Raw genomic sequence first — 26,579 nt, 5'->3', positions numbered from 1 at the left:
TTTGCTGGGGCAGGAAGAGTCTTCTCTTGGATGCTGCTAAGATGCTGTGGAAGAGCCTCCTTGTGTCTCTCTGAGCTCCAAGGGTAAGGCTTCTGAGTCTTGAGTTCTTCACTGCTGCTTTTTTCCAAGTAGCTGAGAGAAGGCCATGTTGTCTAAGCTGCCATGGAAGAATGCTGTTCTCCCCCCTTTTCATTTTGTTTTGGGGAAAGAGAGTTTGCATGCAATATTTGGTTGCAAGAAAGAGGACAGGCTATGTGCGTTTATAGAGGACCTTCTTGATGTGGGGATGATGAGGATGATAGTGCAGTTTAGGAGCCCCCAGACAATAACAATAATGGGGAGATCCACAGTGCCTAGAACAGTGCAGCTGATTTGCTGCCTGTGCCATTAATTAAATGTTCCCATGAGGACCTTCTTTGAGCAGGTGCCTCCTTTAGTCTCTTGACTCCGGAAGTAGCCAGAGAGTAACACTCAATTCAAGGAGCAGGAGGAATTATTCTGAGCTCTTCCATGCTTACAAGGAAACTTCCCCTTATTGTTGGATTCACCCAGCAGTGGTTGATTCCTACAAAGGATGGGAGCTGGGCTAAGGACCTCTGGTGGTCTCCCTCACTGATATGAAAGACAAGCTCTCCACCCATTCCCAACAGGGGTGTAGCTCCCCTTTCCAGTACCTGAGATAGGTCAGCCACCAAGGTGCCTAAGGCTGTTTTAAGACCAGAAATGGGTTAGAACCAAGGGTGAAATGGATCAAGATCATCTGTACCACCCGACCACTTTGACTGGCGCATCATAGTGATCTGGAGCTCCAAAAAAGGGACCATTATCAAGGCAGGAGAGACCCAAAGAGGCATTTTTGCAAAAGTGGTTTAACAGTGAACTCATCCACTGCACCACACACCTTACCCCACCTTCACCAGCCAGGTGCCCTCTATGACTACAATTCCCATCAACCCCATCGAGCACGGCTTTTCTGGCTGGGGATGATGGGAGATGTAGTCCAAAACATCTAGAGAGTTTAGTGGGGAATTCCTCAGACTCACTTGGATTGCCAGTAAAGACTCCAGCCAAAATATAGGAGCCAAACAGCAGCCCGTAGGCCTGGTCTTCATTCTTGCAACAAGACTTCAAACTACCACATAGAAGAAGTAGAGAGAAGCCCCGAACAAAGGATGGCTCTCCTTTTTATAAGTTTCCAGAAGTTACCCATAACACCTTTAGTAAAACATCATACATTTGTCATAACTATGTCACAAATTGGGAGGGGTCTTCTGGCAGAAACCTGAGCACCAGACTTGCCCCGTCCCTCACCTGACCTCCACCTCCCACCCTTTAGGTGAATCAACGGTTTTCCCAGCCAAGTTAAGCACGCCCTTTTGTCTTGACTGAGACCCCAATCCACTGAGGTTGGGTTTGCGATTGTTCTTGGAATGACTACCTGTCTGGCACTCAGGTGTCAGGATGCCAGCGATTATCACCCAGGCAGTGTTGCCAGCTGAGTACATGTGGTCTCAGCTTCAGGGATTATAGCTGCCCCATCTCATGTCCATAGCTCCTCCCCTGATAGCTATTTACCTTCTGAGTAGAGGTGTAAATCCATCACAGGAAACATTTTATATGAATTTCTAAAAGTTTTCGGGACAAAAGAACCTTCTAAAGCAGGCATAGGCAACCTCGCACCTCCAGATGTTTTTGGACTACAATTCCCATCATCCTTGATCTGTTAGCTAGGGATCATGGGAGTTGTAGTCCCAAAACATCTGGAGGGCCGAAGTTGCCTATGCCTGCTCTAAAGCTAGAGATGAGGCTGGTTTTACGGCTGCAGTGCCGGTGTAGCCCTTGGTAGGGGGCGCTGTTTCCTAACTCTCTAGGCATACTCTTCTCCAATAGGCTGGGATTTCAGTAGCTGTCAAGATTACAGGTTTTGATTGGTTGCTAGTTTTACAGCTATTTAAATGGTGGCTGCGGATTGGCCAAGCGCCTTGTGAATGGAAAGGTCGGTGTTTGGTATGGCAAGCGGTCTACCCATAGGGGGAAAGGAGGCATTAACAGGGGGTGTGAATGGGGCATTTGAGGTAGAGTGGTCCTTGTTATTGGAGGGTTGCCCACCCCCCTTTCCTTCCTATGAATTATAATAATAATAATTTATTATTTATACCCCGCCCATCTGGCTGGGTCCCCCCAAGCCACTCTGGGCGGCTTCCAACAAAACACTAAAATACAATAACCTATTAAACATTAAAAGCTTCCCTAAACAGGGCTGCCTTCAGATGTGGCTCCTGGCCTCACAATGGCCTCTTTTAATACCCAGGAATGGAGTCATCAGGCTTGCAGCTGACCTCAAATGTTGGTTTGTATTATTTTTATTTCAAAGTGATATACAATGTGAAATGGGTGTGTGTGGAATCAATAAAACCAATTTAAGCATAATAAAGTATGACCTTGTTGTACCCATAAAAGGAACAAGCAAGCATCTGAGAATAAACCCGGATTGCACCCCTCTCACTTTATGGTGCGTTCAAGTCCTTTCTGGTTAGTTAAAGGGGCTGGAATCATATTCTTTCATCGTATTCTTATGCATTCCTTTCATCTTTAGTAACTGAGCTGATTGTCGAAATAGAAAAATTCCTTCCTGTAGCACCTTAAAGACCAACTAAGTTAGTTCTTGGTATAAGCTTTCGTGTGCAAGCACACTTCTTCAGATACACGTGCTTGCACACGTTTCGACTATGGCAGACCAACACGGCTACCCATCTGTAACTGAGCTGATTGTGTCTCAAAAGTGAAGACTCGCCAGTCTGAACTCAATGACAGTTTGTATCATTTGGACAGCAATCTTTTATTTGGAACAGTAAACATCATGTACTAGAAAATTAAAAATTATCTAGGTCCAAGCTATCTGAAAGACCAGGCAATTTTGGAACTGCGTGCCTAGAGAAGTTAGACCAGGCTCTCTCCTTGTCATCATTCTGCCAGCAGATGAAGACCTTCTTGTTTTCCAACAGTCTCTTGGGGACTGGCTGTTTTCACTGGAAGGAGTGGTGCTCTGCTCTTTGCTCCACAAGGTCAGCAATGCTGCAGAGATGTTGGCGCTGCTCTTCAGCATTATACCTGCAGAACCTCCTGGCTGAGAAGCCTCTCCATCTGCTCCCTTCAAGGTGGCCTCATGAGCCCCACACATCCAGCCAGCCAAATCTCTCAGGAAGGCAAACTTGAAACACCTGAGAGGCTATTTAGCAGGTGAGAGGAGGAAGCCCAGGTGCTCCCACCAACATTGCACAGCTGCCCTTAAGCACCAGGGCCTCAGCTTCTGGGGATCTTTGCTGGGAGGTTGGCAAAGGCAGCCTATAAAGGCTGTTGCCTGCTCTTCACAGGTGCCCCCTTGTAGAATCGGTATCACCAGGACCCCACAAGGACTCTGCCTCTCCGCTGCCTGCCTGGTGAGTTTTTCTAATACAAAGCGAGTCAGCACTTCAAGCTTCCTTTGGTGGCCACCAGCGCAGCCTCCACAACATAAGAAGTGTCTGCTGGATCAAGCCAATGGCTCATCTGGTCCAGTATCCTGTTCTCAAAGTGGCCCATTATGGGAAACCCGCAAGCAGCATTTGAGCACCACAGCCCACAGCCCTACTGTGATTTGCAGCAGCTGGTTTTCAGAAGCATTACTTCCTCCAGCTGTGGATTTGCAGAGCAGAGCCATCCTGGCTAAGAACCATAGATTATCTTCTCCTCCATGAAGGATATCTGTCTCTGTTCATTCATAAGGTTGTGCCTCGTGTAACTGCTTTTCTTCCTGATCCCTGTGGGACAAGGGAGGGGAAGGAATTCAGTTCACCTTTTGTCTAAAGATGAACTTCCTTAATTTGAACTGAGCTGAAACAGAGCTGCCCTTTGAAATTCTCTGAGTTTTGCATCCCAGCTCCATGGCCAAGGAATATGTATAGTGATTGTTTTAACTGTTTTTAATATCGACTTTTAAATTAACTTAACTTTCCCTATGAAGAGTGGGTAATAAACCGAAATAACAGCAGCAACAACACACATGTGACTGAAAATAATATACAGAAATGCATTGTAATAAGAAAAAGGGTTTTCCAAAAATGTGCATATTGGACAACATTTTGTATAAATGTTGGGAGAAACATGCACTAAAATCCTGCTGAATATTCTTTTTCTTTTAATTTTTTTTATTCAGTTTTACATTTAACATTTACGCTCATTCATAAACCATAATAATAGAAATGTAGGATTCCCTGAATCCTTGGACTCCTCTCCACCCCTCCATGGATTCCATTGTCAATCTTTTCCCACCAGCATCATATAATGTTTTCCATTCCATTCCTTAAAATTCTGTTCATACCATAGTTCTTGTTACATTACAATTGTTGTCATAATCCCACCAAAAATCCGGACGAATATTCATAAGGAATTCTTTAATATTATTTTTTAAAAATGCAAACAAAGTGGGAAGCAGCAGTGATTCGGAATCTCAGTTGTTGAAACTGCAGGAAGGGAGGGGAATCTTGTGCTTGGATCCTGCTTGCGGATTTCTCATAATGGGCATCTGGTTGGTCACTGTGAGACCAGGATGATGAGCCCCATTGGCCTGATCCAGCAGGCTCTTCTCATGTGTTTTACGTGCAAATGTGAAGAACTGAAGTGAAGATTGGAAAAATGAGAACCTGAGCCAATCCGAAATGGACAGATTTGTCCCTCCATATCTGGGGCTGGACCTTGCACAGTCCACATGTTCCCCCAGTATGTATTTCTTCACTCATTGCTGGAGTTCCATGCATAGCGCCAGGACAGCTGAAGCAAAAGCTCTCTGTGCAGAGTCACAGAGGATGCTAGTGCAGGGAGCATTATCACACACACACACCCCATATCTGATGATCAAGCGTCTGGAAATCAAACCTTCTAAGGGACGGTTGAGGGAGTTGGGCATGGAGAAGGGGAAACTGAGAATTGATAGGATAGTCGCCTTCAAATATCAGAAGATGGAGCAAGCTTGTTTCCTTCTGCTCCAAAGCGGAGGACCTGAACCAACAGATTCAAATTGCAGGAAAGGAGGTTCCGACTAAACGTTAGGAGGAACTTTCTGAGTGTAAGAGCTGTGTGACAGTGGAAAAGACTCCCTCAGAAGGGAGATTGGAAGGCCACCTGTCAGGAATTCTCCAGCCGGGATTCCTGCTTTGATGGAGATTGAAACAGATGGCTCTCGTTCAACTCTACAGTTCTGTTATTCTATGACCTCAGAAGCTGGAGGTTTTTAAACAGAGATTGAATGGCCATCTGCTGGAGTTATTTAACTGGGATTCCTGTATTTCAGGGGGTTGGACTAGATGACTCTGGGGATCCCTTCCAACTCTGCAGTTCTGCGATCTTCTCATGTCACCTTTGTGTGTGTCTGTTTTTCTCCTCTGGTTTTCAGGAGTCCTGTGAGTGAAGCTAAGCAGCCGTGGTGAATCATCTGCCTCTGATGAAGCTGGTTCCTCATGGCCATGGCCAACCTGACCCACTCCTGGCCTCCCACATTCTTCCTGCAAGGCATCCCAGGGCTGGAAGCCTACCACATGTGGCTCTCTGTGCCAGTGTCCTGCATCTATGTGGTGATTATTGCCGGGAACTGCACCATCCTCCTGGTGGTGGCCACGGAGCCAGCTCTCCACAGGCCCATGTGCTACTTCCTCTGCATGCTGGCAGCTATTGACCTGGCAGCCTCCACCTCCGCCCTGCCCAAGATGCTCTGCATCTTCTGGTTCCAGGGCGGGGAGATCCAAGCCGTTGCCTGCCTGGCCCAGATGTTCTTCATCCATGCCTTGTGCATGATGGAGTCAGCGGTGCTGCTGGGGATGGCGCTGGACCGTTATGTGGCCATCTGCTTCCCGCTCAGGTACAGCTCTTTCTTCTCCAGCTCACTGGTGGCCAAGATGGCTGTGGCCGGCATAGTCAGGGGAACGCTGCTGATGGCACCTTGCCCTTTCCTGATCCGGAGGCTGTCCTACTGCCGGACCAACGTCATTCGCCACACGTACTGTGAGCACATGGCAGTGGTCAAACTGGCCTGTGGGGACACCAGCATCAACCGCACCTATGGGCTGAGTGTGGCTCTGATCGTCATCGGAGGAGACCTTCTCTGCATTGGGCTCTCCTACTTCTTCATCGTCCGTGCGGTGCTCCGTCTCTCTTCCCGCGAGGCGAGGCACAAGGCTTTTGGCACCTGTGGCTCCCACCTCTGCGTCATCTTGATCTCCTACAGCCCTGCCCTCTTCTCCTTCTTCACCCACCGCTTTGGCCACTCCGTGGCCCCCCATATCCACATCCTGCTGGCCAACCTCTACCTCCTCTTCCCTCCCATGCTGAACCCCATTGTGTATGGAGTGAGGACCAAGGAGATCCGGGAACGGGTCACCAGGGTTTTCCTCCCAGGCAGGGTCATAGTGAAACTCAGGCTGAGTTGAGACTGAATCCCTTCCCCCCTAAACGCCAACCCTACCTGGCTGGAAGGGCCCTGGCAAACTCCATTTGTAGCTGGTTGGATTGGGACGATGTCATCTACCTTTCCTGTACCTCAAATCAGGTGCCATGCCCCAAATAAGTTCTTCTGCAGCTCGGAATGCAAGGAAGAGAATTATTGATGGTTGCTAGCCATGATTGCTATGCGCTGCCTTGGTTAGAGGCAGTGATGCTTCTGAATCCCTGTTGCCTGGAAACCCGAGGAGGTGAGAGGGCTGCTCTTGTGCCCAGGTCCTGCTTGTGGGTTTCCCATAATGGTCACCTGGTCATCCACTGTGAGAACAGGATGCCGGACTATAGGGGCCCTGGCCTGACCCAAAAGTGGTCTCCTTGCCCTCTTAGCTCAATCCCAGTCTGCATCTGCATTGGAATTGATTTCAATATGTCTTTACTGTTTGCTGCCCTGGGCTCCTTAGGGAGGAAATGTGGAATATAAATTAAACCAGTAAATGTGTCAGAAGGGGGCTCTTTGTGCATGCAAATGTCTGAGGGTGTAGGTCCTTTACACAATGGTGGATTCTGGCTCCAGTAAAAACTCCCCACACTGGCAAACCCATGTGTGCATATGTCAGGATCCATCTAGAGCCCCTTCTGATGGATGACAAACACAAAATGGTGAGGAGGAGGAAGAAATTAGCCTGAATGGTCCCACAAGCCCATCACGTGTTCTCTCAGTGTAAGGTGTGTGTGTGTCATCCGAACCCTGCAATGGCTTCACTGCAATAAGTGAGAGCTCCAGTTGAAAGAAGAGCTTTCACAGCTGAGAATTTGTGTGCCTGTTCCTCTGAACCAGCTGGCTTTGACTGCTTGGCCTGCTGAATGCCAGGCAGTGGCACAAGTGTTGTGGAATGCCCTCCTGGCTGAAGAACGAGAGGCCTCCATCTGTATCTGAGAGCCAGCATGGTTAAGAGCGGTGGACTCGTAATCTGGTGAACCAGGTTCGCTTCCCCGCTCCTCCGCCTGCAGCTCCTGGGTGACCTTGGGCCAGTCACACTTCTCTGAAGTCTCTCAGCCCCACTCACCTCACAGAGTGTTTGTTGTGGGGGAGGAAGGGAAAGGAGATTGTGAGCCACTTTGAGACTCCTTAGGGTAGTGATAAAGTGGGATATCAAATCCAAACTCCTCCTCCTCCTCCTCCTCTTCTTCTTCTTCTTCTTCCTCTTCTTCATCATCATCATCTTCTTCTATCAGCATTCCACCGGCTCTTGAAGACACACCTGTTCAGACAAGCATCCCCCCACCTCACCCCCGAACTTGGACATCTGGATCTTATTCTTTCAGTTGTCACTTTTACTGTGTTAATTGTTGTGCTTTTTAATGGACTTGCTTATTTGTGAATTTTAATTATGTATGGATTTTATACATGTAGACCCCTTAGACACCGTTTTAGCACGTGAGTAATATATACACTGATAAATGAAGAACACTAATAACGGAGAGGTGGTACAAACGCGATTGCCGTGTCCTTTACTGGGCAATATGTGGCTTAAAGGCTCTCTAAGCTTCAGTTGCACAAAATCAGGCAAAGGATAATTCGGAGCTTCTGGGGCCCAGAGTATGAAGCTGGGTGGGAAAGGGGGGCAGTCCAGTTTTCTTGCTCTTCATTGTATCTCCATTACGGAGCAGATGGTTACACCAAATTGTCACACAGGCAATACCCCAAATAAAGGAGGATTCATGCAGAAAGGTGAATCTGTCCATTTTTTAGGAGTTTCTGCTGTTTCCTGACAGTCAGAGGCTCAGAACTGTCAGCATCCTCCTGAGTAGAGTGTAAGGAATAAATGCTGACTCTCCATTGGCTTAACAGAAATAAGATATATTGTTTAGTAGATTTAATAGAATGCACCCATAGTAGCTATATTCTGAACCTCAAATTGTATAGAAAGGGTGAGACTCTCTCTCCTTTCCTGTTAATCTGCTTGTAAAAGAAGGTTTCCTTTCTGCAGCCTGTCAGCTGGACCATAAAAGGGTGAGCAGGTTCCAGGCTATCCAGACAAGCAGTGCAGGAGAGCAGGTTGGCAGGCAGCCAGTCGTTTGAAGTAGATAGGAGCTAGTCCCTTTTTAAATTCTTTCCTTTTTTTGCTAAAGTACCTGTAAGCTATGTATTGCTTTAAAAACCTTTGTTAGAAAATTTGCTAATTAAGAAGCTTGTACAGTGGTACCTCGGGTTACAGACGCTTCAGGTTACAGACTCCGCTAACCCAAAAATGGTATCTCGGGTTAAGAACTTTGCTTCAGGATGAGAACAGAAATCGCACGGCGGCAGCAGGAGGCCCCATTAGCTAAAGTGGTACCTCAGGTTAAGAACAGTTTCAGGTTAAGAACAGACCTCCAGAACGAATTAAGTTCTTAACCTGAGGTACCACTGTATACAAAATAACCCACAACAGAATATTCTAAGCTTGCTGAAGAAAATCACCACTTTAGAACATGATCTAGTCTGTCTTTGTTTGAAAATGAGCAAATCGCTTCTCGGCCTTTTGGCTAAGATCAAGTGTAGTATGCCAGACCTTAAACTTTATTATGAATCAGCAGCATTTTGCTGGTTGAAAGAATGGCTACTTCTTGAAAACACAGACATTTTGGATTTAGAAGGTTTTAACAATGTATTTGGTTGGCATGCATATTTATGGTATGATAAGGTCAAAGCTCATAAAATCATATTGTCAGGAAAGCTTTGTTTAATGTTTGGATAAGATATAAGGACTTGTTGGAAAATAAAACCCCAAGGTGGCTGTCACCAATGGAAGCAAAAGCTTTGAAAAAGCTCAATATGGAGGCCAAATGGCCGACATACTGGGAAATTTTGGAACAAGACGGAGATAGATTGAAATTGCAGAGTTTTGAGAAATTAAAAAACAAAGTGAGAGACTGGCTTCATTATTATCAGATAATGGAGACATATAATTTGGATAAGAAAATTGGCTTCCAGGTGGAAAAGTCAAAATTAGAAACAGAACTGTTAGAACCCAAAACTAAGAATTTGTCAAGAATGTATAATTTGCTGTTGAAATGGAATACTCAGGATGAAACGGTGAAATCTGTTATGATTAAATGGGCACAGGATGTTGGACACAATATTATGTTTGCTGACTGGGAACAGTTATGGACCACAGGTATGAAGTTTACGGCATGTAATGCCTTAAGAGAGAATATTATGAAAATGATATACAGGTGGTACATGACCCCAGTCAAGCTTGCAAAAATCTTTCATTTGCCCGATAATAAATGCTGGAAATGTAAAGAATCTGAAGGTACATTCTTTCACCTTTGGTGGACGTGCCCAAGGATCAAGGCTTTCTGGGAGATGATATATAATGAATTGAAAAAGGTATTTAAATATACCTTCCTGAAGAAACCAGAGGCCTTTCTCCTGGGCATTGTCGGCCAATTGGTGTCAAAGAAGGATAGAACTTTCTTTATGTATGCAACAACAGCAGCAAGAATACTTATTGCAAAATTTTGGAAGACACAAGATCTACCCACCCTGGAAGAATGGCAGATGAAGGTGATTGACTACATGGAATTGGCAGAAATGACTGGCAGAATCCGAGACCAGGGAGAAGAGTCGGTGAAAGAAGACTGGAAGAAATTCAAAGACTACTTACAGAAACATTGTAAAATTAATGAATGTTAGAAGGATGTTGGATAGAAACTAAGCGGTTTCCAGCTGTAATGCTTTAAGAGATATGAAAAAAAAGAGGTTTCACAAATGGGTAAAAGTTTTATGGTAAGGATTTGCTGAACTAACAAATCGAACTGGAATACAAAGAAGGGAGGTATGAGGAGGTACGAGGAAATAAGTGTATGGAAGTTATGTTATTGAAAATTAATGTGTGTTTTTAACTTTTTTATTTTGTATGTTTATTTTTCTTTTTTTCTTGTTATATCTTAAAAACTTTTAATAAATATCTTTTTTTTTAAAAAAAGAAAGATCAAGTGTAGTATCTGTCCTTATCAGTTTAATATCTGACTTTCAATAGTGCTTTATAGAATAGATTAGAATATATTTACAGCTAAGCTTTTCCACCTGGCCTAGGGGGCGGGGCCCAGACTCACCAGCCCCACTGAAGAGGCTCCTGGTGAGACTGGAGGGACATCGCTATGCCTGGCAACAAACCCTAATTGTTGGGTTCCTTTGCCCCACCTTTTTGTGCCTGACAAACAGCCATGTCATGCTTATGATAATATTATATTCTCTTGCTAACTATGCTGTTTTAAATGTACATTTTATATTTGACTTAGTGATGTTTTCTTTTAAATGTTTAAGGTTTTTTTGTTAACTTTGTTTGTGTTAAATTTGTATTCTGTAGTTGACCTCCTTTGTAATGTTTTATTATGAAATCTTTAAGATAATGTTTTTGTTTCCTCTTAATTATGTTGCATTGACTGTATACTTTACGTTTGACTTTCTTCAGAAATGTTTGATTCTGGATTGTTTTGTTGATGTTTAATATGCTGTAAACCGCTTTCAGATTCTTCTTAAAAATATAAAGCGGTATATAAATGAAATGAATAATAATAATAACAATAAATATTTTAATGTTAATTTCCACCTCTATAATGCATACCACCTCATTTTCTACGCCTTACTGGGCTGTAGAACGGCACTGAAAAATTTGGAGAAGCATGATTTTTCAAGGAAGGCTGTGTTAAGTGTTGCATATTGTTCTGGAAAGTGTGGATTGCATGGTTGTGCTTCTCAAAGCGAATTGAATGAAATATCTCCCCCATCCTGACCGGACATACCACCCTCCCTGACCTCTTTTTGAACTATTTGTAGTTGGCAGCCCTGCTCTCACAGAGGCACCCTACAACGGCAAAAACATTGGATGTGACCCACAGCATTTTAATCTTCTCCTCCTTCAGTCAATAAGAGCTTAGAGCCTTCTGGGAAAGGACCATGTGCAGAATATTATCCCCAGTGGGTGAGGCACTTAGTCCAAGTCCCAGCTGGTTGCACAAGGAAACTCTCTCTCTCTCTCTCTCTCTCTCTCTCTCTATCTCTCTCTCTCTCACACACACACACACATTATGCATTGCCAGATATCCATTTCTGTCCTCAGTGCATGGAAGTCAAAACGATGGGGACCCACAGCTCTTTATTTTACAAATGTATCCTAAAACCTCCTATCCTTCTAGGTGCCCTCCTTTTCCCACCTTCCAGCTTGTCAACTTCTTAAATAGTGGTGCCCAAAATCGGACAGAATATTTCAGGTGTGTTCTGACCAAGGCAGACTAGAGCAGGAATATTACTTCCCTTGATCTGGACACTAGACTTCTGTTGATGCAGCTGAGAATAGCATTTGCCTTTTTTTGTTGCTGCATCACAGTTGACTCTTCTTGAGCTTGTGGTCCACCAAGACCCCTAGATCCTCTTCACATGTACTGCTAGTAAGCCAGGTGTCCCCCATCTTATATTTGTGCATCTGGTTCTTCTTGCCTAAGTGCAGAACCTTACACTCGTCCCTTATGAAATACATATTGGTAGTTTGGGCTCAGTTCTCCAATCTCTTAAGGTTGTCTTGAGTTCTGATTCTGTCTTCTGTGGCATTAGCTACCCCTCCCAGTTTGGTGTCAACTGCAAATTTGATGAGCATCCCCTCAGTTCCTTCATCCAAGTTGTTTATAAAGATATTGAACAACAACAGGCCAAGGAGAGAACCCTGCGGCACCCCACTTGTCACTTTTCCCCAGGATGATGGGGAACCATGAAGGAGTACTAATTGGGTTCGGTCAGTCAGCTACAAATCTACCTAACAGTTGCCTCATTCAACCCACATTTTACTAGCTTCCTTGTGAGAAACTAAACAGTTTCCTTGGAGGAAATGAAACAAAGGAAAATAGGAGATCATTGGGGGCACACTATGGAATTAAACTCTGAATAAAGCATTATTTCCATATGGGAAGACTGAACCTTTGAGTGGAATGAGTGGGGCCTTCCTTACATTGACTTCCTCAGAGGTTCTTCATTGAGATCATTCTGAGGATCCTGCTGTAGATCTGCTTTGTTTTGATGCTGTAGATGATGGGGTTCATCAGGGGTGGGAGGAGGATGTAGACATTACCCATGATGACGTGGAGTAGGGCAGGGGCATGCTGTCCAAACCGGTGTACGATGGAGAGCCCAAGCACCGGGACGTAGAAGACCAGGACAGCACAGATGTGGGAGACACAGGTGCCCAGGGCCTTGTGGTGGCCCTGGTTATCAGAGGCCATGCCCAGGACAGTCCTCAGGATGAGGCCATAGGAGATGAGGATGAAGAGCAGGTCCGAACCCATGGTGAGGAGGATGAGGATGAGGGCATAGAAGCTGCTGAAGGTTGTGTCGGCGCATGCCATGCGGAGCAAGTCCTGGTGCAGGCAGTATGAATGGGAAAGGGTTGCATCTGGGCAGAAGGGGAACTTCAGGAAGAAAGGTAAGGGCGGCATGAGGAGAACAGTGCTCCTTAGCAGGAGGACCAGCCCAATTCTGACTACTCTGCTGGAGTTCAGCAGCGCTGTGTACCTCAGAGGAGAGCAGATGGCCAGGAATCGGTCCAGGGCCATGGCAAAGAGCACAGCTGACTCCATGAAGGAGCAGGAGTGGATGAAGAAGATCTGCGCTATGCAGCAGGGCTTCCTGATCTTCTTCAGCTGGAACCAGAGGACGCCCAGCACTGTGGGTGCTGTGGCGAGGCAGAGACCCAGGTCAGTGGTAGCCAGCATGGCCAGGAAGTAGTACATGGGCTGATGCAGACTGGGCTCCGTCCTTATGATGTAGAGGATGGTGCAGTTTCCTAGGATGGCCGCCAGGTAGGCAAAAAAGATGGGGATCCCGATCCAGCCATGAACTGCCTCCAGCCCAGGGAAGCCCCTCAGGGCAAATTCTGTGGTCGTGAGGTTGGCAGGAGTGGACATTGCCATGAGGAACTTCAAGGAATGGCTGCCACTTCGGAGTAGAACACTCCTTGTGCGGCTCACAATAAATCTTATCATCGGCCTGTTTCCACTTCAAAGGCAATTAACAAGCTGCTAGAAGTTCCTTGTCTCCTATTAATGGGACAATGGAAAAGGATTTTCCATGCCCTAATGGCTGCCAAAAGGTTGATATTAAGGAACTGGAAAAATAAAGATACGAAACCCTTCAATCAATGGGCTGATGATATGACATCACTGTCAGTTGATGAACGGACTGCTTAGAGGCGCAGGCTCTGTATGGATAAATGTGATAACATTTGGAATGAGTTTATACAAAATGCAGTAGGCTATTAGCATTTACATAAGCACTAGGACAACCACACTATACCAATTTATGCAACAATGTATGGGAATATCGTACAGTGGTACCTCGATTTTTGAATGCCTGCATTGATAAACATTTAGGTTTTCGAATGCCGTAAACCCAGAAGTAAATGCTTTGGTTTTCAAACATGCCTCCGAAGTTGAACATGCTACACAGCTTCCGTATTGAGTTTTCTGTATTGAAGTTTCTGTATTTGCTTGTTGTTGTTGTTTTTTGTTGTATATTTTCATTTTTATATGTATCTTTGTTGTTGTTTTTCTCCCTCTTACTTTTCCTTCTCCCCCCCCCGTATCACTTTATTTCTTTTTACTGAAATCACCTTAATAAAATATAAATATTATAAAAATAAATAATTAGAATATAATAAAAGAATAACAAAGCAATGGCTACCACTTCCTCTGTGAAGAGGACAGAGGTAAGTACCACCATCAGAATCCACTGTGGGGACATTCCACTGCCAGAGTTTAAGATTTTGCAGTTTATGTATCTTAACCGAAAATGAGAAGAAGAAGAAGAGGAGGAGGAGGAGGAGGAGGAGGAGGAGGAGGAGGAGGAGGAGGAGTTTGGATTTGATATCCCACTTTATCACTACCCGAAGGAGTCTCAAAGCGGCTAACATTCTCCTTTCCCTTCCTTCCCCACAACAAACACTTTGTGAGGTGAGTGAGGCTGAGAGACTTTGGAGAAGTGTGACTAGCCCAGGTCACCCAGCAGCTGCATGTGGAGGAGTGGAGACGCGAACCCGGTTCACCAGATTACGAGTCCACCGCTCTTAACCACTACACCACGCTGGCTCTCAGTGTGGGGCTGCCAACCTTCCTCCTTTTACTTGCCAACCACATCTACCCACTAAGCTCTTTGCCAAGTCACCTTCTCCAACACCTGGCCCACCCCTCCTCCCTTTACATATCATTCCCACCCTGCTTTACCCCTCTCCTATCCTGTCTCTCCTTCCCTTGCAAGTTGCCCCAAGGCCCTTTCCCTCCTCTCACAGCTCACCCCACCCCCACCTCCTCTTAAAGGAGGGGGAGGCACTTGGGAGAGTGTTTTTCTGAAGTGCCTGCCCTCCTCTGTTAAAAGCTTAATGTACTGGGTTAGGCACTTATGCCAAACCACTCTGAAGAAACTCTCCCCCCCCCACACACACACATCAGTTGAAGTGTGATGCCGTCATGTTTGCATGACAACAGCCTTGCATTTTTATGTATATAGGAGGAAGATATTTATACCACACCTGAGCCAGCAGCTAACAATATGATGAAAACTATGATGAAAAGCAATCCCTTACCAAGCACATAAAAGGAGAGAAGAGCAGAAATAACAAGAACTTTGCTTAAAGGTCACATGACCTTACAGGAAAGGTCCTGTTCTCCTTGCCCACCTTGCTCCCTTTCTCCACAGGGAACAGAATATCACACAGGTCCTATAGATATTCAACTGGTCCCAGTCTATTTAAGCTTTTCTGTGTCAAAATTTGTGCCTGGCATTTGTCCGGAAACAAACTGATAACTGGTGCAGTAGATCTTTACACTGCAAGTGCCATTCCATCTGTACACTGTTCCTTCCACTACAGCTTGTGTTCATTATTTTTTGGGGTGTGGGGCTGGTGCAAACTCTGCAGCTAAAGGGGCTGGCTCTCTGCCCTCTCCACTCCAGACTGGGGATGGAAGAAACCCTTGTTTCTAGGTGAACCCTGGAAAAGCTACACTCTAAGCAGGCAGCACAAACATGCATTGACGATCTTCAACAGATATGGTGCATCAAATGATAGAGAATCTACATGGTCCATGAAAATGCATCAGGTGACGGGACGCGGACACCAGGAAGTATCTATGCAGAACTCTCTGGGATTTTATCTCACATGTGCCCTAGCATCAGAAATATCAGGTCAATGGTGACCACGGTTCAGATCCAGAAGACTGGTGTCAGAAGGCGCCATTCATCTGTGGGCTGTTCTCTCTTACTCTCTTTTTGGGGGATTTTGTGTAGCAGTGTGGTGATTCTGCCCATCAAAAGCAGAAGCTCCGTTCCCCATTCCTTTTCCTCCTTGGTTCCAGTCAATTGAGGAGAGAGAGAGCTGTCTTAAGGGTTGCCTAAGCTGTAGCCTTCTGTTCCCTGTAGGACACCTACCTTCCATAGCACCAGAGAGCAGCTCCAGTTCCCTGGGAGTGCTTCTAGCGGGGAACATATGTGATGTCTGGCATGATGTAATCTTGGGGTCTTCAGGCAATATGTGAGGTGAGGACAGTCACAAGGGAGAGGCAGCTGCTGATTTGTTCTCTGCACCACTAAGCCCTCTTCCCAAGGGTGTCTGTAGGAGTTTAATTCTTAAGAGACTTTACTCAGGTACCACAATCTGGTCCTACAAAACCTCCCCACCACTCTATATATTTTGCTTCTGCTTCTAATAATTAATGATTAATAATGTTGTTCTGCAATAATGTTTTATTCCTCTTGGAGTGCCCTTCCAGGCTTTCTTGTTTCTGTTATGAAAAGATCGGGTCATAATCCAATGGATTTCTGTCTGGGACACTGTTGCTCTTGAACACACCTTCTGCCTCCCACTATGGGGTTTGATTTCACACCTTGTGGAGGAGTGGGGAGTATGTGACCATATGCTCAGGGGATTGTGGAGGAAGGAAGGAGCCTGGGTCCGCCTTCTCTTTAGGAGTAATACGCCATTGGAATGGAAAGAATCAGACAAACAGTTGACTTCTTGTGAGTTTTTGAAGGTTTAGGAAGTCTAAGGGAATGGTCAGGTTTATTGTCCTGGCCTTAGTTGGAGGCTGCAATGGGGACTTCAGATTTTCAAGGTGTTGCAACTGCCCCCCCCCCCCGGTTTTAACAAGTATATTGACAACAAAAGTACTGAGATGCTTCCTATGTTTTTTATGACAGAGGAGCTTAGCAACAACATCTATGCATTTATTGCAAACTATTACTCCGAATCGTCCCAGGGATTTCAATGCAACATCCTCCTTTGTAAATGTGCAGGGGATTGCACTCTCCATCTTGCAAGGACTGCAGGTGTGGCTTTAGAAACGAGCCAGGCCAGGCTGTGCAAGGTTTGCCTGTGTCAAATCGCAAGGAAGCTGTGGCCAAAGAAGAAGCTGTGGCCAAAGAAGTGGCCGCTGCGCCTCAGCGTATGGGATTGTAGCATCACAGGGGAGCTCATGCTCTGCACTCTGAAAGACGAAAAGCTTTGTTCCCTAACATCTCCTCTTACAAGTATCTCTGGCAAAAGGGGTGGGAAACCTATCACTGGCCGAGGCCACACCATCTGAATAAGCCCGGCAAAAGTATGCAAAATGAGGTGGGGGTATTCATAGAATGCTCCAACTACCACACAATTGCACTCATTTCACACGCTAGCAAGGTTATGCTTAAAATTCTACAAGGCAGGCTTAAGCAGTATGTGGAACGAGAACTCCCAGAAGTGCAAGCTGGATTTAGAAGGGGCAGAGGAAACAGAGACCAAATTGCAAACATGCGCTGGATTATGGAGAAAGCTAGAGAGTTCCAGAAAGACATCTACTTCTGCTTCATTGACACGCAAAAGCCTTTGACTGCGTTGATCACAGCAAATTATGGCAAGTTCTTAAAGAAATGGGAGTGCCTGATCACCTCCTCTGTCTCCTGAGAAATCTCTATGTGGGACAAGAAGCTACAGTTAGAACTGGATATGGAACAGCTGATTGGTTCAAAATTGGGAAAGGAGTACGACAGGGCTGTATATTGTCTCCCTGCTTATTTAACTTATATGCAGAATTCATCATGCGAAAGGCTGGGCTGGATGAATCCCAAGCCGGAATTAAGATTGCTGGAAGAAATATCAACAACCTCAGATATGCAGATGACACAACCTTGATGGCAGAAAGCGAGGAGGAATTAAAGAACCTTTTAATGAGGGTGAAGGAGGAGAGCGCAAAATATGGTCTGAAGCTCAACATCAAAAAAATGAAGATCATGGCCACTGGTCCCATCACCTCCTGGCAAATAGAAGGGGAAGAAATGGAGGCAGTGAGAGATTTTACCTTCTTGGGCTCCATGATCACTGCAGATGGTGACAGCAGCCACGAAATTAAAAGACGCCTGCTTCTTGGGAGAAAAGCAATGACAAACCTAGACAACATCTTAAAAAGCAGAGACATCACCTTGCCAACAAAGGTCCGTATAGTTAAAGCTATGTCTTTCCCAGTAGTGATGTATGGAAGTAAGAGCTGGAGTATAAAGAAGGCTGATCGCTGAAGCATTGACGCTTTTGAATTATGGTGTTGGAGGAGACTTGAGAGTCCCATGGACTGCAAGAAGATCAAACGTATGCATTCTTAAGGAAATCAGCCCTGAGTGATCACTGGAAGGACAGATCGTGAAGCTGAGGCTCCAAGACTTTGGTCACCTCATGAGAAGAGAAGACTCCCTGGAAAAGCCCCTGATGTTGGGAAAGATGGAGGGCACAAGGAGAAGGGGACGACAGAGGACGAGGTGGTGGGACAGCGTTCTTGAAGCTACCACTGCGGGAGGCAGTGGAAGAAAGAAGTGCCTGGCGTGCTCTGGTCCATGGGGTCATGAAGAGTTGGACACGACTAAACGACTAAACAACAACAACATTCATAGAAAGCCAAAGAGAAACCATCAGGGTCATACCAAGCTCATCTTATTCACTAGGGATGTTGAGTGCAGTGCAAAGTGGGAAGGAAATGTGTGTATTTTCCAAAGCTACCCCATTGCTTCAGACTCAGATACTGAGTCTACTGCTAAAATAAAAAAATCCTTCCAGTAGCACCTTTAAGACCAACTAAGTTAGTTCTTGGTATGAGCTTTCGTGTGCAAGCACACTTCTTCAGATACCTGGTATCTGAAGGTATCTGAAGAAGTGTGCTTGCACACGAAAGCTCATACCAAGAACTAACTTAGTTGGTCTTAAAGGTGCTACTGGAAGGATTTTTTTATTTTGACTATGGCAGACCAACACGGCTACCTATCTGTAACTGAGTCTACTGCTGTTGCTCAAAGTGAGGTGAGTTCCACTGATACAGTGAAGGATGTGCGCCTGATGCACAGATCTGAGACAGCTACCACCAGGTATGCTTGTGAGTTTGCTAACACAGCTGTTGCAGATTTAGCTGTGACTACTAGCTCGACACAGGTCTTGGAACCCAAAGTTTTGAAAGGGCACAGGGTTTGTCCTCAAAGGATAGTAAACCACGCCGAAAGGCTGTAAGGGTGGACACAGTTTCCTCAGAGAGGAACGAGGCTAGGGTTTGAGTCCTGACGAAGCAAGGTGTGAAACTTCTTGATAGTCAGGAGAGCTATGATGCCAAGACTAGTCAGAAGTGCAAGATGGTAAGGCCCAAGGCCAGGCCAGTTGCGGGTAGTTCCGAGGGTGGAACGGGTGATACAGGGGTATACTGTGTGTATGACATCTGTATGGTTTTTGCAGTTACACTGATGATTACAACACGGTACACGAATCAGGGGAGAATGTTAGGATTCTTGCTCCGTGCTTGCAGTCACGGGATTGTTTTATGTCACATGACGGTATGTTTTCATTCCACATGCTGGGAAGTGACGGAGACAGGATGTTGGTATTACAATGTTCCATGATGTGGGACTATTGTCCTTTGTTCTTTCTCTCTTTGCTGTCTGATGAGAAAGAGGAAGGCGCTGAGTCAGAATGCTCCGAGTGTTTTATATGTAAATAAATAGTTTAGCCAAAAAGCTGTGCTACTGAGTTTGTTAAGCAGTGTGATGGCCTGGGATTCGGACTCGGAGGCTGAACCTGAGGAATCCCAGCCTGCACAGGAGTCCCCACCTCCAGGACCAGCTGAGCCGGGGTTGGGGCATGAGCCTGAACGGTCCTTATCCGTGCCGGATCCTCAGGAGCAGGCATCAGCTGAGTCTGCTCTGGCTCCGGAGGTGATGGAGGACCCATTGCCTGCAGGTGCTCCACTCTCAGCCCCGTCAGAGGAAGCTGGGGAACCCTCCAGCCTCTCCTGAGCTGCAGAGGCTCAGGGCAGAGAGGCAGAGGGAACTAAGTTCTCGCAGGAGGAGTGCAGGCCAGGAGAGGCGAGTCACCTGTGGACTGGGGCCGCCCTATGCCTTGGGGCAGATAAAAGCCAGCCAACCCCAGTCCCAAGCCTTAGTTCCTGACCTCACCTGACTCCCTGCCTTGGACCCCGCTTCAGCTTTGATGGACAGCCTCCATACCGCACCCTCGACCTTGGACTAGACTCGGACCTCGCCACACGGTAACCCCCCGGGACCAGCACCAGCAAACTGCTAACACTCTGCTGTTTCTAAGCGTGCTAATACCTTTTGGTATCAGTCGCTGTGATGTTCGGCTGGAGAAAGCTTTTGAAGCTCCTGAACAACTGACCAGGAGGGAGAGAACCTGTCAGTTGGGCATGTGTCTCTATCGGAGTCCTACTTGCACGTAGGATGATCCTGACACCCCTGACAGTTAAGTCCAGTCGCGAATGACTCTGGAGTTGCGGCGCTCATCTCGCTTTATTGGCCGAGGGAGCCGGCGTACAGCTTCCGGGTCATGTGGCCAGCATAACAAAGCCATTTCTGGTGAAACCAGAGCAGCACACAGAAACACTGTTTACCTTCCTGCTGCAGCGGTACCTATTTATCTACTTGCACTTTGACGTGCTTTCGAACTGCTAGGATGGCAGGAGCAGGGACCGAGCAACAGGAGCTCAATCCATCGCAGGGATTTGAACCGCCAACCTACCGATTGGCAAGCCCTCTAGGCTCAGTGGTTTAGACCACAGCGCCACACCCATGTCCCCATAAAACAGTAGTGGGTGGTAATTCAACTAAATTATGCTAGTGGAAAGATTAGCACTCGTGCAAGGCACTCACCCTCCTTCCTCCTGATGCACCATGTGCCAGCCAACCTCTGTTCCATTCTTAAGGACTCTGTTCTGGTTTTGATCTTTTTTTGTGGTGGTTGCTGCTTTTAAAATCAAGCGGTGTATAAATTTTATGAACTGAAGTAAAAGACAATGTTGATGATGCCTGCTTGACCCCAGTACACATTGCTAAGCTGGGGAATTGTGTTGCAAAATGGAGGGAAGTGCACATTTTGAAGGCTTTGGCTACGTTTGCCTTCCAATGACCAGCTATACTTCTTGGCCCATCCTCCAAACTTAACTGGGGGGTTGTGCTCCACCCCCCGTTTCATTCCCTGCAGGATCCAATGAGATGACATTAGGGGAATCCCTGCTCCCCTCCCCCCAGGAGACGGGATAGGTTAGGGGAAACCCTACCTTTTTGGCCAAGGGCCTGACTCCCCTCCCAAATTCGTCCCTGCAAACTCAGCTACATTTATTTATTTTATTTTTAATAGTTTGATAATAGTTTTCAGTTTTAATATTTAATGCTGTATTGTTTTAACGTTCAATTGGGAGCCGCCCAGAGTGGCTGGGGAAACCTAGCCAGATGGGTAAGATATAAATAATAAATTATTATCATCATCATTAGATTGGCAAAGAAAAAATGATTGATATGCATTGTATGTGCAATATAACGTTGTGCCACTGGATGGTGCAGTGGAGTCCTGATTTTCTCTACCTGTTTTCAGTGTTTGAATTTACAACACCTTTAATTGAAGTGCTTCTTTGATGTATCCAGACTCTAGATCCAGCCAGTTTAGAAACCATACTTCTGTGACCCCATGACTGACGGTGGTCGTCGGAGGGTGGTGGGGGTGGGTGGCAGAAAATGTTGACCCTGTGGGCGACAGCTGGGAGAAAAGTTTTCCATTCTGGGAAAGGGATGAAAAGGAAAGAAGACCAAAGGGAGAACAATATCGTGGTTCTCAAATGATGGATAACATAGGTTACTACAGGTGAAACAAAATAAAAAAATATTCCCCAAGACAACAGTGGGAGAGACACTGAGCGGAGACCTTCGGAATAACAAAAAAATATATATTTAATTAGGGGGGGGATAGTCTAACAGAAAAAAATATGGGTGCACAAAAGAAACCACCCAAACTAAAAGGGAGACCACCTAAGGAGATGCCAATATAGCAGAGATCCTGGCGGAATTAGGAAAAGATTTACAAAATAACACCAAAAAGATGGGCAAATTGACAACAGAAATCAAAACACAATCCAGGAAAACTAATGGTATGGAAAAACCAGTCCAAGCTTTAGAGGAGACAGTTAAGAGAAAGAAAGAAGAGAATTGAGAAATGAAAAGGGATCAAGATAGAATGAAAACAGAGCTCCCCACAGTAAGAGAAACTCAGGAGGATATAATCAATAATATTGCACTTCTGGAATTAAAACAAAATGACACAACACTACGTTTGAGAGGCATTCCAGAGCATCGGAATAAACAAATTGGGGTTAAAAGGAACCATGGAAAGAGAGGATAGGAAGTCAAGGAATGCTTTCTGATTTTTTTGTTAATTATTTTAATTCCGGGGAACGAAATATTTTTCTTTGTTGTATCATTTTTAGCTCGTTTTTTCCTACTACACAGGGTAGGACACAAACCAATGGCATCAAGTTTTTTATTTTAAAAAAACAAGTCTGACTAAACATGCAGAAGAACTTTTTGACAGCAAAAGCTGTTAGTGGATTGGACTCCCTTGGGAGTGCTGGAATTTCCATCCTTTGAGGTTTTCAAGTGAAGTTGGATGGTCATCTGTCATGGATGCTTTACTTGCTATTCCTGCATCACATGGGGTTGAGTAGATTGCACCAGGGTTCACTTCCAGCTCCACAATTCTACAATTCCGTGATTCTCCCCTGTATGAATTCTTTGATGGGAAGTGAGTTTGTAGATATGAGTGAACCTCTTTCCACATTCCACACACTGATATGGTTTTTCCCCTGTATGAATTGTTTGATGGGAAGTGAGATTACAGCTCTTCCTGAAGCTCTTCCCACATTCAAAGCAATTATATGGTTTCTCCCCTGTATGAATTTTTTGATGGATAGCGAGACTGGAGCTCGTACTGAGGCTCTTTCCACATTCCACGCACTGATAGGGTTTCTCCCCTGTATGAATTCTTTGATGGGAAGTGAGACTGCGGCTTTGAACGAAGCTCTTTCCACATTCCATGCACTGATAGGGTTTCTCCCCCGTATGAATTCTTTGATGCCTAGTGTGAGAGGAGCTCGTACTGAAGCTCTTTCCACATTCCACACACTGATATGGTTTCTCCCCCGTATGAATTCTTTGATGCTTAGTAAGATCGGAGTTGCTACTGAAGCTCTTCCCACATTCCATGCACTGATAGGGTTTCTCCCCCATATGAATTCTTTGATGCTTAGTAAGATCGGAGTTGCTACTGAAGCTCTTCCCACATTCCATGCACTGATAGGGTTTCTCCCCTGTATGAATTCTTTGATGCCTAGTGAGATCGGAGTTCTCCCTGAAGCTCTTTCCACATTCCATGCACTGATAGGGTTTCTCCCCTGTGTGAATTCTTTGATGCCTAGTGAGATCGGAGTTCTTCCTGAAGCTCTTTCCACATTCCACACACTGATAGGGTTTCTCCCCTGTATGAATTCTTTGATGTTTAGTGAGATCGGGGCTGCTACTGACTCTCTTTCCACATTCAATGCACCGATAGGGTTTCTTTCCAATGAGATTTCGTTTATGGGAAGTGGAATGGGAGCTCTGACTGCAGCTCTTTCCACATTCCAATTTTTTACGTGCCTTCTCCACTCTGCAGATTGTGTTGTGTTCTTCTTTGTTCTTGCTTTCCAATTCATCACAATCTCAAATGGAGAGAAAAAGGGATTAGAGCCTCAGGAACAAATGGAGACCCCAGTTAGGGAATAATGCTCATTAAATTTGTTGTAGAGAAGGCAGTCTTCATTACCTTTGTTATTTGCAATAAACCATTGTATTTATTATTGGATTCTAATCAATGGTTGAATGTTGCTTTGTTTGAAGTAAGCTACTCATTTTAAGATTTTTGTACTTTTTACATTAGATTAGATTGTTGTTGTTATTACTTTTTCATGTTTACACCGTAGCACCTCAGGTCACGTAAAGCTCTGGTTACGTAAACTTCAGCTTATGAAAGCGGCAAATCCATGCACATGCGCAGAACAGTGATCCTCGGGTTACAAAAACTTCAGGATCTGGCCGGACCTCCGGAACGGATCCTATTTGCAACCAGAGGTTCCACTGTACATGTGTTGGAAGCTTCCAAGATTGGCTGGAGCAACCCAGCCAGATGGTCAGCGTATAAATAAAAATTATTATTATTACTATTATTATCACTGCTAGTACTACCTGAGATTCAATCAGCCTGGCTCTTCTCTGGGGCAGATGTTGTTTGGCCCAGTCATGGCATCCCCTCCATCTCCAGTGTCAGTCGTCTCTTTGGTCAACCCAAGACTGACAGCAGCAAAAACAAAAACAGAAAACCTGACAGAAGCTACTTATCTTTCCTAACAACTCTGAAGCTGACATTTAAGATGCCTGGGCAGTTCAGATCAGCCCAACTGTGGTAGAAGGAGGCAGAACTGGAGGAAGATTGTTCACAGAAAAAACTGTAATCTACTATTTCTTGTGGGGGTGTAAGGTTCCCAGGTGTTGTAGGGGGCGCTGTGAAAATATATGAGGTTTGTCACAAAGAGGTATTTCTTGAATTTCCTGGCAGATAGGACAATCCCACACGGAGGCTTACCAAGAGAGGCCACGATCCCCCGATTCCCCTCCATGACGTCCTTATGCATCGCTCTCTGGTCAGGATCCAGCAACTCCCACTCCTCGTCCGTGAAACGAACAGCGACATCTTCAAAGCACACTGGACCCTAAAAGAAAAAGGGAAATGTCCTCCTCTGAGACAGCAGAAATATGATCTGCTACACAATGCTCTGTTCTTTCCTTCCTGTTAATTGCTCTGTTATTTCAATAGGATTGCTTTGCTGCGCATTTTAATTATGGGTACCTATTTTAACATTTTAATTGAATTCTTTTATTCTGCATTTTAAGTGTGGGTATTCGTCTTTTTGCAAATAGGTGGTACTCCAGCTTATGTTTACGTTTTTCTGCCTACGCAAGCATTCCAGTTTCCCCGATGGAAGGAACCACTTTCTCCTCTCCTCGTGAGTTGTTCTGGGGAGGTTCCCTCCCAATGCCCTAGAGCCAAATTCAAGGGGTTCATGGGGGCATGGAGAGGGGGAGGAATGGGGGGCAGGCCCCATGTTGCAGCGGATGGGGCTGGCTAGGTGAATCCTGACCACTATTTGTTCTCGTCTGTCCGCTGCTTAGAAGCCTATTTTAGCATTCAGTTATAAATATAGAAATAAAAGAAGCCTAGTTTGGATGGCCATCTGTCTTGGATTATCTAGCTGAGACTCCTGCAATGCAAGGGGTTGGACTTGATGACCCTTGGGGTCCCTTTCAACTCTAGGAATCCATGAAAACTGCAACTACAGATGAATCCTACAGGCGACATTCAGAAGGCTGGTGTCACAGAGTTATCTGGGCAGGAAATCCGACACATCACAGCTGGAGTTTACTCTTTATCAGCAAGAACACGATATTCACAGACTTGGCTGTGCGGGTCTGTCAATTTGCATTGCCTATCAGTTAATGGACTAGTTGTCACGGTGGAAGTTTACTGTGGTTCTGTCAGGGTTTCACTTTCTCTTTCTATATTTCTCTCTCTTCCTGATGGTGTTCTGTACATGGTATGTGTTAAGGTTAAGTGTTAAGGTTTAGACTTTTAATAAGTTTAGTTAAGTTTAGGTTAAGTCTGCTGCAACTGGATTTCTTATGGACAAGACCAATCCTGAATGTTTTGGATTTGTGACCATTATGATCATTTGCCTTCAATAGCAGTAAAGCTCTGCTGGATGAAATACAATTGCCTCTGGTCTATTTTTTGGGAATCCTGTAATATTTTTAGGTTTTTACTCTGCTAACTATACATTGGAATTCTGCTCCAGATCAGTATTGAGTCAGGGTCTTCCTTCATGAAATCAGCTCCTGAGAGTGAAGGCCCCTGGCTCCCCACAGCTTTCTAACTCCTCTCCTCTCTGGGGTTTCTGGCAAGCGATCCAACAGTGCGCCAGTGTGCAGCCTGCCTTTGCTCCTCCATTGTCAGACCTCTCCTGGCTCTGAGAGACAAGCAGGGAGGGTGGCTTCTGGCAGAAGGAGAGGGAGCCCCCGGTGGCTCCTCATTCTCCTGACTCACCTCTGCCGCTCAACCTCCCTCCTCCCACTCGCCTTCTTCCTCTTCTGCCTCTGATTCTGCACTGCATTCTGCCACAGAGTCTCCCAGCTCACTAAGCCACGTTACCCCATCAGCTTCTGACACCTCCTCTTCCCAGACTTCTCCTCTTCTCCCTCTGACCGCCCCTCCTTCCTCCACCTTCACTCCTTGGGCTCTGAGCAATCTTCCCTTCCTGGTTCCCTGGCTGCTTCCTCCATTCCTTCCACCATTCCTCTGTGCCCAACCAGTCCATGACATTGCTCCATCCCTCGGCCTCTGCCCCACAAGACAGCTTCCCCTGACCTGATCTGGTACCACAGCAGCTGTTTCACTTCTGCCCCCATGAAAAGATAAATATGGAGATCTTGCTGCCTTCATTCTTTCATCTGCCTCACAGGAATCCAGGTCCATTTCTGCAAAATGATCCCTTTTCTGAAAGAACAACAAAAATTCAAAACAGTAAATGAATGGTGAGAAATATAAGAAAGAGAATGACAAAGACAGAAGGTTCAAGGGTGTTAGATCTCATTCCCAGAAAAACGATGGGCCATCAGCAGACCAATTTTGATTGTTCTCCGT

The 26,579-nt window shown here is 45.6% G+C and overlaps 4 protein-coding genes across 20 annotated transcripts in view; 1 reads left to right on the top strand and 3 right to left on the bottom strand.

Annotated features, from left to right (window-relative positions):
* Positions 1–26,579, bottom strand: part of LOC308475092 (uncharacterized protein) — a 145,562-nt gene that overhangs the window by 48,258 nt on the left and 70,725 nt on the right. For 14 of the 17 annotated variants that reach the window (XM_081001961.1, XM_081001958.1, XM_081001950.1 and 11 more), the window contains one exon: positions 26,391–26,432. The exons of the other annotated variants lie outside the window; for them this stretch is intronic. In XM_081001961.1, the coding sequence (XP_080858087.1) occupies positions 26,391–26,432 (42 nt within the window). The remainder of the gene's footprint in view (positions 1–26,390; positions 26,433–26,579) is intronic. 17 annotated transcript variants of the gene reach the window in all.
* LOC308475281 (olfactory receptor 52P1-like) lies at positions 5,496–6,461 on the top strand (the record flags this gene model as incomplete). Its single annotated transcript, XM_081002341.1, has 1 exon — positions 5,496–6,461. The coding sequence occupies one exon, from the start codon at positions 5,496–5,498 to the stop codon at positions 6,459–6,461; it is 966 nt and encodes a 321-aa protein (XP_080858467.1).
* On the bottom strand, positions 12,475–13,422 carry LOC308476320 (olfactory receptor 51G2-like; the record flags this gene model as incomplete). Its single annotated transcript, XM_081003859.1, has 1 exon — positions 12,475–13,422. One exon carries the CDS (start codon positions 13,420–13,422, stop codon positions 12,475–12,477), a length of 948 nt encoding a protein of 315 aa, XP_080859985.1.
* LOC308475262 (uncharacterized protein) lies at positions 21,433–24,692 on the bottom strand. Its single transcript, XM_081002314.1, has 2 exons — positions 24,468–24,692; positions 21,433–23,547 (listed from the first exon to the last, which is right to left on the bottom strand). The coding sequence occupies exons 1-2, from the start codon at positions 24,514–24,516 to the stop codon at positions 22,529–22,531; spliced, it is 1,068 nt and encodes a 355-aa protein (XP_080858440.1). The 5' UTR covers positions 24,517–24,692; the 3' UTR covers positions 21,433–22,528.

The sequence above is a fragment of the Podarcis pityusensis genome (genome assembly GCF_964106645.2).
Source record: "Podarcis pityusensis genome assembly, chromosome: 4".
Lineage (NCBI taxonomy): Eukaryota > Metazoa > Chordata > Lepidosauria > Squamata > Lacertidae > Podarcis > Podarcis pityusensis.
This window is presented reverse-complemented; position numbering and strand designations above follow the sequence as displayed.